Source organism: Hermetia illucens, chromosome 1 (assembly GCF_905115235.1).
Source record: "Hermetia illucens chromosome 1, iHerIll2.2.curated.20191125, whole genome shotgun sequence".
NCBI classification, from domain to species: domain Eukaryota; kingdom Metazoa; phylum Arthropoda; class Insecta; order Diptera; family Stratiomyidae; genus Hermetia; species Hermetia illucens.
In genome coordinates, this window is record NC_051849.1 from 206,299,395 (window position 1) to 206,311,490 (window position 12,096).

Consider the following 12,096-nt stretch of genomic DNA (forward strand, 5'->3'; position numbering starts at 1 on the left):
GATTAGAATGAACGGGAAGATCATTTGGAACATTTTCTTTATCTTGAAAAACATTTAGAAAACTCGTGCAAGCAAATTTCAGATATTAAAGACTAGAAATATAAGAGTATCTTGGATTGAAGATTGTTTTTCTAGTGATTTACCTACTAAACAGTTGACGCCGGGCAGCCGCTGTCAGGACGGTGTGATCGATTTCGTTGGCTGAATTGGTTCGACGAACGTTTTTTGAATTTTTACGTCTCTTTGTTCTGCAGTTGGGGAATTGTTTCATTAAATGCACTTCAACATCCATTTTTCATTAGTAAAGATTTGTTTTCGGAACAATCCGCTGAAAAAGATTCAGATAATTTTCGAGCTCTTTTCTGGATGCTCTAGTCCTGATTGCCAAGGATCTCGCTTCGAGCCTTGATTCAATTTCGTATCTTCTCTGGGATTTTTCATTGTATCTTTCAGATAAATCTGTATCTTCTTGTTCCGAAAACGCTTATGAGAGTCGTGGAAAGATACTTACCTGTTCGTTAGACGGGTTTGACAAAATCGATCGTGTCCTGTGGTAGGCCCGTTACCTTCACCGCGATTTTTCATCGAAGAATATAAATTAAACATTTTAAGGGACTTTTTGGCACTTGCAACTTCACAAACGCGGAAAATGATCTTTCGACTACTCTTGAAAACCGTGTTAAGCGTTTTATAGACGAAAATCGACACGGAACGTTGCTGTTGTTGTTGTTGTTGGGATGTTGGAGGAGGAGGTGATTGTTGTTGTTGAAGATGACTTTGGTCTTTTTGTTTTTGGTGCTGTGAATTATTATTGTTGTTGTTGTGTGGTGGTTGCCCCGTTGTATCCTTTAAGAAAATATATTAGAAATAAAAACATGTTCATGGCAAAAGGATGCATTCATTGAAGCAACATTAATTACAAGAAAGCTATTTTGCAAACGCTTCACATTTAGAAAAGTGTTTGATATGATAATGGGCTCTTTTGGACAAAAGCGGCTGCAAGGTGTTGTGATGGTTCCTAAAAAAATGATTTAAGAATGATATTTTCATTAGAAATGATGGAGACCATGATTCGCTGTAATTTTAGCAGAAGCTAGAACATCATATGTTTCACAGGGTTCTGTAAATTGTGCATAAAAATATGGCGAACAATGCGTGCTTTTTACAGTGAAAAGCTGGAAAAACTAAAAACCTTTATGTATTCACACATCCACATGTATTGGCTTCTTCAAAAACACTATCCTGTGCAGTTCATAATGAAATAGTTGATTTTAAACTATGCTTTAAACGACTTCTGGAAAAGTTCAAGTATTTTTATGTAACTGATTACCTTATGAAGGCGATGAGGTTAGTAAATTTTTTTGAGGACTTGTAAACTATGTCCGCAGTTTTGTCACAAAAAAAAAATTAAGTTAATACCACAATATAATAATAATAGATATTCTTGAGGACTTCCCTAAGGAGGTTACAGCGGCTTCCGAATAGCATCCGTCCTGACCAGGGCGTGTCCAGCTCCTTGGGGGTCGTGTGGGAGGTGTGGCGAAGGTTGTCTTTCAGCAGGCGCAGCAATCCCGAATCTATGAGACCCGATCTATGCAGGCGCAGCAATCCCGAATCTACGAGACCCGATCTCTTTTCAAAGACCGGATCACTTAGGAGTCTTGGGTTCTCCCCGTATACCAGCTCCGCGGGGCTGGCAGCAAATTCTTCTCGGCGGGTTGTTCGGAGGCCAAGTAGGATGAGGCGCAAGACTTGAGTCCAGGTCGGATCGCCGCGAGCCATAATAGCGGCTTTCAGCGTCCGGTGCCAACGTTCTTGCATCTCACTGGATTGCGGGTGATAAGCCGTAGTTCACTGAAGTTTGAATCCCGGGAGTTTGCCTAACTCGGAGAAAAGGGTGGACTCAAATTGCATTCTCTGGTCAGTGATGATCACTGCAGGGACGCCAAAGCGAGGGATCCACTCTCGACAGAGGGCTTTGGCACAAGATTGCGCCGTAATGTTCTTCAGAGGTATTGTCTCAGGCCATCGCGTAAACCTGTTGATGATTGTGAGGCAATACTTGAAACCGTGTGAGTCTCGCAAAGGGCCTACGATGTCGAGGTGTATTGTGTGGAACCGCTTGGTAGTGCGTGGGAATGAACCTATTTCTTTTTTTACATGCCTGGTGACCTTACACTTCTGGCATGCGATGCACTCTCTGGACCAGGAGTTGACGTCCTTATTCATGGAGGGCCAGAAGTATTTCTCGGTGACTAACCGATTTGTTGTCCTGATGCCTGGATGCGTTACGTCGTGAACCGCGTAGGACACTTGCGAAAGGTGGCCGGAATGTATGGCTGGGGTCTCTTTTCCGAGTATTCGCAGCAGAGAGAGAGGTTTGAGCGGAAGATGGGGAACTCCCGAAATTTTTATTTGGGGTTATTTTTGAGGCTCTGAAGTACTGCGTCATCCTCCTGCGCCTTAGCGATAGCCGTGAAGTCGAGTGAGGCGGGGATGTTTACTTTGGACACGTGACAAAGCGTCAGCAACTATGTTGTCCTTGCCGGACACGTGCTGTATGTCGGACGTGAACTGGCTTATAAAGCTCAGGTGTCGAAGCTGACGAGGGGACGCTTTGTCGGGTTTTTGTTTCAAAGCATGCGTGAGAGGCTTATGGTCCATGAAGACTGTGAACGGCCTGCCTTCAAGGGAGAAGCGGAAGTACTTAATGCTCAAATACGCGGCGAGCAGTTCTCGATCGTAGGTGCTGTCAGACTTGATTCACCTTTTGGTGAAGAGCAGCACCTAATGCGATGTCAGAGGCATCAACGAATACGGTTGGGGTGCATCTTGTCGAGGAAATGCCAAGAGTGTAGCATCAGCCAGTTGTTGTCGGGATTTATGAAAACGCGCTGACAGCTTCTTCAGACCACACAATCTCTCGTGTGTCTTTTGTTTTGGGGCCAGACAAGTACGCGTTCAAAACGGACTGGTGTCGAGCGGCCCTGGGCAGGAAACGTCGATAGAAGTTTAGCATGCCCAGGAATCTCCGCAACTCCTTCACGGTTTTCGGAGGCAGGAAGCTTCCACCTTGTCTAGGTCGGGCTGCATTTCGTCAGGGGAAATAAAGTGTCCGAGGAATCTCACCTGTGTTTGAAGAAAATTGTATTTCTCAACGTTTAGTACTAAACCGGCCTCAAGGAGACGTTGAAAAATGCAATCGAAATGGGCTAAGTACTCAGACTCAGTGGAAAAAGCGACCAAAACATCATCCAAATACACGAAACAGAAGTCGAGGTTTTACAGGACCGAGTGAATGAACCTTTGGAAGGTTTGCGCCGCATTGCACAACCCGAAAGTCATCTGTGTGAACTCGAAGAGTCCAAAGGGCGAACATATTGCCTTCTTTGGAATATCTTCTAGAGCTACAGGGATTTTCTGATCCAAGGTCGAAAAGATGCGGCGAGATGATGTGCAAAGTCGTGGATGAGCGGAATTGGATATCGGTCAGGAACAGTCTGTGCATTTAGCCTTCTGTAATCCCCACAAGAGCGCTATTCGCCATTTGGCTTAGGGACCATATGCAGTGGGGAAGACCAACAGCTGTTTAAAGATCTGCGGATACCCTGTTGAACAAGTTACTCAAATTTTTTCCGCGCAATAGCCAGCTTCTGGGGTGGTAGAGGACGCACCTTTGAGAAGATAGGGGAACCAGTGGTGTTAATGTGGTGCTGCACATTGTGCTTCACTGGTTTTGAGAGACTACATTCGGTAGTGATCTGGCTGAACTTTTGGAGGAGTGCCCGAACACGAGAGGCAGGAATGTCCTCCAAAAGTATGGAAAGATTGTTATTTGGGTGAGATGCAATTGGGTCCGACGAATTAAGACTGGTCGCCGGATCTATGAGGGACTTGTTCTACAAGTCCACCAGTAACCCATAGTGACACAAGAAGTCTGCCCCAAAAATGGGGAAGCTGACATCCGCCAGGATGAATTGCCACGGAAACGTCCTACGCAAACCAAGACTCACGTCCACTTGCCTGTACCCGTAGGTGTTGATTCTAGAGGAATTTGCCGCCGCAAGTTTCAAGGATTGAGGGAATAGCTGCTGGTGCCGGGGTACGGGAAGAACCGAAACCTCCGCGCCAGTATCTACGAGATAACTGCGTCTGCTGAGAGGTCAGAGAGTCATTAATTGTAAGACGGCGTGGCGCTACGTTCTGGGTGGCCGTCGCCAGGCACCTCCGCGGACCTAGTTTTTTGTGTTAGGCGCGAATTTACACGGGAGCGTATATCTGGTAGCTTTATCGCCGAATCTACGATGGTACCAACAAGTGCTTCAGTCCGTAGGTTGCCTTAACAACCTGCCACCCGATCGCACTTTTCGAGCAATAGACCGCGAGCGAGCTCGCGACCTGCCGCCCGAACGCTAAGCATCCAGCGTCACCTTCAAATCTTAAAAGAGGGGGGGGGGGGGGATCAAGCAGTAGGCAGGCCAACTTATCTCTCTCTGAAAGCGAGAGAATTTATCTCTCTCTGAGAGTGAGAAGCTGGCAATTTTCACATAAAACTAAAAGCCTTTATGTACTCACACATACACACGTATTGCTTTCTTGGAAAACTCTATCCTGTGCAGTTCATTATGAAATGGTTGATTTTGAATTACGCTTTAAACGGTTTCTGGAAAAATTCAAGTATCTTCATGTAACTGATTATCTTATACCATACATCCGATGAAGTTTGTAAAATTTGTTTAAGGACTTTAAGGTAAGCCAGAATTTGTGTCACTTACAAAAAAATTAAACTTACACGTTAAGGATCATCAGTCCTTTCTGACATTACTCTATTGCTTTGAAAATTCAAACAAAGTCTCAGAACGGGCAGGACCAACGGAGAGCTTGGAATCTAGTATTCTTGCAAAAGTTTGAGAGTCAAGCTTTAGACTGCAGATTGATGCGGAATACAGCCTTCTGGGAGCCAACCTATTTCTCTCTGGGGTTGACATGTGTCTCTCCGGGAATCAAGCCTCTCGGCTACCAAAACCATTAGTGGACGATCATGGCCTTACTACCAACAAAACGCCATGGATCTAGACTGTGGAGTCGAAAAACACTGCTTCCAATCCAGGATGCTATTCGAACTGTGCCCATTAGATAGTTTGCAGTTGGGGGTAACTCACTGTATTCGAACGGAGCGTCACTGATACCTGGTCATCTCAGTGGGTAAATTTGACCTTATCGTGCTACGGAGGGTTATGGCATGGCGGACCTAATAGCACCCATCCTCGTGGGATTCAAGTGAGTACATTTATAATAACGAAAAATATAAAAGCAACCCAACCCCGTCTCGCATACAAACTGGGTCATTAGGCCAGATGACTTTACCCAAGAAGGGGGGAGTTGGGAAGTCAAGCAGTGGGCCCAAGGTAAATATTGGTCTACTAAGAAGATCGCAATCAGCAAAGGTTGCCGCTTAAAAAGCAGGGAAGACAAGGGTTCGTTTCAGGTTAGCATATCAGACGTCATCAAGTATACAGCTCGCAGTGGCGCCGGTGATAAATTGTGTCTGTGGTATCTGAAGGACGATCAGGAAGCAGAAGAGGCCCTTAAGAAGGCTCGGGATAGACCTAATCCTTCAAAATCGGAGTCAGGAAAGCGGGGAGCAGGGATGATCCGCCCGAAAGAGGGGAATAGTCCCAAGAAAATCAAATAATAATAACTAGCCAGTTCCAAGCTCGGTTGTGAAAGGAGGAGGGGTGGATAGCTTCAGTCTGAATCGCTGTACGCCACTTACCTTAGCGGGTAGGCGAGGAAATTGCAGCAACTTTACAACCTTAGATATTATTCACGGATGAAGCTATCACCACACCTGCCAGTTACGTATGAAATGCAAATTCATTTAATGAGAAGAAGGACAAACTTGAAGTCCGGCACGGACGACCGGCGGCAGTCGTCTGACTTGGAGACTAGGTTTAGTGTATTTTATCATAGTTTACGGGGGGTGGGAGCCGCAGGCCATTGTTAGGCCCATTGCACTATCCCCGTAAATCGCCTATTCAATGGCTTCACGCCTACGGCGTTCGCAGGCTTTAGCGAATCTGAGCACATTATCCAGAGACAGAAAGTGTGCAGGTTCTTCATTGAAGGAAGAAACCTTACCAAGGTGTCTTCGTCTGAGATCTGAGGAGGCCGGGCAGCTGCATAAAAAGTGCAGGGCCGTCTCCTCCTCCTCCTCACATTGGCTGTACATAGCCGAAACCACTACCCCAATCTTTTTCATATTGTATTTTAACGAGCAGTGTCCCGTTATAAGCCCTATTAAGGTTATCATGTTCCACTTCATAAGAACACAACAGAAATGCCTCGCTAGTGGATTTTCGCCTGTCGGCAAGAGTTCAAATTTCTCCACTCGGCTCTTCAGAGTAGACTTGAAAGTAAATTGTCGGATTTCTGGAGCTGGTTCTGGTCCCACCATTGTGGATCCAGACCCTCGGCGAGCCAGTCTTTCAACCTCCTCATTACCAGCGATGTTAGAGTGCCCCGGCACCCATATCAGGAATGTTTTTTTCAGTCGGCCAAGTTTCAGCAGCACCTGATGACAACTCCACGCCAGCTGGCTTGATATGTCGTTGTTATTTAGTATTGATATTGCTGCTTGAATCCGGATAGCTGAGTGGTTCGAGCACAAGGGTGTCATACGGAAGGTCGTGGTTCAAATCTCACTGGTGGCAGTGGAATTTGTATCGTGATTTGACGTCGGGCATCAGTCGACTCAGCTGTGAATGAGTACCTGAGTGAAATCAGGTTAATAATCTCGTGCGAGCGCAATGCTGACCACATTGCCTCCTATAGCGCAACATAGTGCTGGAGTGTACCGTTCCGGTCTTGAATGAAGTGCTCTAACACCTTTCAAGGCCCTGAGCCAATATGGATTGTTGCGCCAACGATTATAATAATACCGCCCGCTTGTCGGAACAGTTTCGAATGGTGCGACCCCTCCATTTTTGTCGCAGAGATTGTTCTGCTGCCAATGAAATGGCATATATCTGTGCCAGAACATGGTCTTCATTTTTCCGAGGGATCGGACTAGTTCTATAATCAGAATCCTCGAGAACACTCTGCGCCCGATCCGCCCTCCATGACTGACCCGTCAGTGAAGATTATTAAGTCTGTAATCTGAAAAGACTCATGGCCATTTGTCGATCATTCTTCTCTTTCGGTGATTACCAGAGTGTATGTCTTTTTAAAGACGAATCTGGAAACCATTTGACCGGTCGGCATCAGGACTATCAGATTTTGTCAAGGAATTTCCAGATAGACGCATGATCGTGTGGTTGGCCGTCTTTCCAGGCTCCAATGGTATCAAGTCTATATGCGTCGTTGGCTGCTTTCCGTTTCACCTCCAAGTGAATGGAGGGTAGATTTAGGATAGCTTCAAGTGCCGCAGTCGCCGTAGTACTCATTCTGCTAGTAATACTTAGGCAACCAAATCTCTGAATCTGCGTAAGCAACTTCCTGCTGTTAGCAAAGTTCAGTCTCGGCCACCAGACGATGCATGCATGCATACATCAAAATGGGTTTTTATATGGATGTATACATCCAGTATATTCGTTTTGGTGGAAGTCCCCAGGTGTTACCTATCGCATTCCTACAGCACCAGAGCAATCTGCAGGATTTCTGATATTGTTCCTGGGTATGATGCTTGCACGTTAACTTAGAGTCGAAGTGTACTCCTAAGTACTTGACTGTTTGTGCCAGCTGGATATCCGCCCCTGCTAAGGTGGGTAGCGTATAGTTGCCCCACCTGACGTTCCTAGTGAACATAACTAGTCCAGTCTTCCTAACGTTCACCGTGAGTCCATTGCGGAGGCACCAACTGTGGATTTCATGCTAAGTTGGATTCAAGCGGTTACATACTGTGTCCCCAAACTTGCCGGTAATTATTACGGCTAGGTCGTCCGCAAATGCTTGCACGAAGACTTTATTGTCCTCCAGGAGCCACAGCAAGGCATCAATTACCAAGAGCCATAGCAGTGGTGACTGGGTAATGGACAGCACGGCGTCGAAACTACTAGACGTCTAGGCGCCACAATGACCAGGAGCATTGTTCCGGCTTCTGCAGCGGTTTCGCCACAATCTGTGGCGATCCTTTCAGTAGGTTCGCGTAGGCAGCAGCTGAAGTGGACTGAGGACATAAACATCTTCATTATCCGCACCTACCACGAAATAACGGCGGAGGCAGGTACAACTTCTTACCGCCCCTTGTTGCACCAGAGATTCGTCAAGCGTTTCCCGCAATTCGCGCACGTAACTGTGCAGCGAGTCACAGATCAGTACCGATTTATAACTCGCAACGATACATCTCTGGCCATTTGTAATTATCCTAAGGGAAGCAGGATGATCAAGCGATCATCATAGGTGGCCGAAAACGACTTAGTGGGAAGAGCTATCCCAGAAACCTAAAAACTTGGCTAAATTGACCGTAAAGGTCAGCCCGCAATGCCTGAAGCTCCATCAAAGTGCTCGGTTGATACGTTTTTGTACGCCTCTGTGTTAGCCAGGCTCGAGAATGTGGGGGGTCCTTTGAGCCCTTTGATCCCTCACGTGTGATCAGTACAAAATTCATGTGTATATCGATGCGTGGGTCCACACCGGATTTAAAGATATACCACAAACAAAGAAATTCGTCATGGCCTAACGAGAAAAAAAACCAGAATCCGAGCTAAAACTGGAAAATAGAAAAAACGGCTCGACCGCGCGCATAGAGTCGTCAATTTTCTGGACCCAAGTGCCACGATCGAGAGGGAAGATCCACGACGGATCACAGTCACACAAGGGGAGCTAATTTGCTAACGTTTAAGTGCGTGTAGATCAAGGCAAAGTATGTAAGGACAGTCGTTGCTGAAGAATAAAGGTAGTGGTGAACCTGCCGTGGTGACATACCAGAGAAAGGGGACAACGAGGCATAGAAACGCAGCAGGAACAGTTAAAGTGATAAGAGGAGGGACAGGAGAATGCTAAGTGACTCAAGTATTGGCAGAAGTATCATGTGATTAACGGAGTCAAGGACTTTAGACTCGTCTAAGACGATTGCCAAGAAATTAGTGAGTCAATAATTGTAGACTGACATTTCACAAAGCCATATTGCCCTTTAGCCATGAGGCGGTCAAAATGAGCAATCGACCAGTTGTTGACGTTTGGAACAGGACCAGAGAAGCGAAATAAGCCGACAATTTTCCGCGATAATTTGAGTGCCAAATCGAAACCTTCGAGGTTTTTATTGCAAATTATCCGGAGAGGGAAATGCGTTGATTAATTTTTTGTAGAATCAGGTTAGGAAAGCCATCGAGACCAGGTTGAAGATCACGTCAAACTGAAGAGCAGACTGCAGTCGGGAGAGAGAAGAAGCAGGGGAGGTGGAAAACCCTGAGGAAATGTAATTACAAAGTAAGTCAAAGGATCATCATCATCATCAACGGCGCAACAACCGGTATCCGGTCTAGGCCTGCCTTAATAAGGAACTCCAAACATCCCGGTTTTGCGCCGAGGTCCACCAATTCGATATCCCTAAAAGCTGTCTGGCGTCCTGGCCCACGCCATCGCTCCATCTTAGGCAGGGTCTGCCTCGTCTTCTTTTCCTACCATAGATATTGCCCTTATAGACTTTCCGGGTGGGATCATCTTCATCCATACGGATTAAGTGACCCGCCCACCGTAACCTATTGAGCTGGATTTTATCCACAACCGGACGGTCATGGTATCGCTCATAGATTTCGTCATTGTGTAGGCTACGGAATCGTCCATCCTCATGTAGGGGGCCAAAAATTCTTCGGAGGATTCTTCTCTCGAACGCAGCCAAGAGTTCGCAATTTTTCTTGCTAAGAACCCAAGTTTCCGAGGAATACATGAGGACTGGCAAGATCATAGTCTTGTACAGTAAGAGCTTTGACCATATGGTGAGACGTTTCGAGCGGAACAGTCTTTGTAAGCTGAAGTAGGCTCTGTTGGCTGACAACAACCGTGCGCGGATTTCATCATCGTAGTTGTTATCGGTTGTGATTTTCGACCCTAGATAGGAGAAATTGTCAACGGTCTCAAAGTTGTATTCCCCTATCCTTATTCTTGTTCGTGCTTGTGTTTGACCAGTGCGGTTTGATGTTGTTGGTTGATTCGTCTTCGGTGCTGACGTTGCCACCATGTATTTTGTCTTGCCTTCATTGATGTGCAGCCCAAGATCTCGCGCCGCCTGCTCGATCTGGATGAAGGCAGTTTGAACGTCTCGGGTGGTTCTTCCCATGATGTCGATATCGTCAGCATAGGCCAGTAGTTGGGTGGACTTGAAGAGGATCGTACCTCTTGCATTCACCTCAGCATCACGGATCACCTTCTCGAGGGCCAGGTTAAAGAGGACGCATGATAGCGCATCCTCTTGTCGTAGACCGTTGTTGATGTCGAATGGTCTTGAGAGTGATCCTGCTGCTTTTATCTGGCCTCGCACATTGGTCAGGGTCAGCCTAGTCAGTCTTATTAATTTCGTCGGGATACCGAATTCTCTCATGGCCGTGTACAGTTTTACCCTGGCTATGCTATCATAGGCGGCTTTAAAGTCGATGAACAGATGGTGCAACTGTTGTCCATATTCCAACAGTTTTTCCATCGCCTGCCGCAGAGAGAAAATCTGATCTGTTGCTGATTTGCCTGGAGGGAAGCCTCTTTGGTATGGGCCAATGATGTTCTGGGCGTATGGGGCTATCCGGCCTAGCAAGATAGTGGAGAATATCTTATAGATGGTACTCAGCAACGTGATACCTCTATAATTGCTGCACTATGTGATATCTCCCTTTTTATGTATGAGACAGATTATGCCTCGCTGCCAATCGTCAGGCATTGATTCGCTGTCCCATACCTTGAGCACAAGTTGATGAACCGCTTGGTGTAACTGGTCGCCTCCATATTTAACCAATTCGGCTGTAATTCCATCGGCTCCTGGCGACTTATGATTTTTTAGCCGATGAGTTGCACGGACTGTTTCTTCTGTGGTGGTGGTGGCAGTATTTGTCCGTCGTCTTCAGTTGGCGGGACCTCCAACTCGCCGATGTTCTGGTTGTTCAGTAGCTCATCAAAGTACTCAACCCATCGCTCTAATATGCCCATTCTGTCGGAAATCAGATTTCCCTCTTTGTCTCGGCAGGATGAGCATCGAGGTGTATAAGGCTTCATCCTGCTGACTTGTTGGTAAAACTTCCAACATTACTCGGTATGCGGCATTCATCCGTTCCGTTGTTAGCTTACATTCATCGTCAAACCAGCCGTTCCGACTCCTTTTGCGGCTGGGGCCAAGTATATTTGTGGCCGTATCCCTGATAACGTTCTTCAGGTGGTTGTGAAGATCATTAGTTGATGCTTCATCTCCAGGTCCTCTATTGACTGCGGTTATTGCGGCATTCATTTCCTTCTTATAGGTGTCGCGGAGGGTTCAAAGGATAAGGGAGGAAAATCAAGAGATGACTACGAACTTGATGAAAGTTGGGAAGACCAGAAGTGTCTGAAGTTTCCCCATGTCAATGTGGGCTCGACACTTGCCTTGCTTTCTGAATTTAGTTAGCAGTGATTTTACTGAAGTTTGCACAGCTTCAAATTTAGCGAAATCAACATGGTTTCGAGAAGCCATATTTCTTCCTCGCTTCGAATTGTAGGCGGAGCATTTTCTGGATCTCAGTGGTGAAACATAGTGGTGAAGAGAGGGCATCGGGGTCTTCCTAATTTGAGAGCGAAAACAATGAAATGAAAGTTTTCCGCACTCACTCTTTCAATGGAAATGGTTTTTTTTTAAAAGAAGGCTGCCAAAATCACTCATTTTAGCTTTTCAACCAACCAACCAACCACTTTGGATAATAATAGAACACGCGATTACTACGTTGGTGTCAAAGGCACCGGTAGCAACCTAAGTCTATCTAACAATTTTGTCGCCTGAGGGACCAGTTTCCAATGAAAAACTTTTCATTTGTGTCCGCTTTAATTCACTTAATATCAGTCACATGGTTTTCAAAAGATATTCATTAAAAAACTGAATAAATATGATTTAATATTTTTAAAAAAATCACAATTAACGTC

General features: G+C 46.0%; 1 protein-coding gene across 5 annotated transcripts in view; it reads right to left on the minus strand.

Moving 5' to 3' along the window:
* The window catches only part of LOC119647434 (slowpoke-binding protein), a 122,165-nt gene that overhangs the window by 81,044 nt on the left and 29,025 nt on the right, over positions 1–12,096 (minus strand). For all 5 annotated transcript variants that reach the window (XR_005248872.1, XR_005248871.1, XM_038048370.1 and 2 more), the window contains exons 3-4: positions 512–846; positions 144–248 (exon numbers count right to left, since the gene is read on the minus strand). Coding sequence is in view for 3 of the 5 variants with exons in the window: in XM_038048370.1 (XP_037904298.1) it covers positions 144–248; positions 512–846 (440 nt within the window). In the remaining 2 variants the exon portion in view is untranslated. The remainder of the gene's footprint in view (positions 1–143; positions 249–511; positions 847–12,096) is intronic.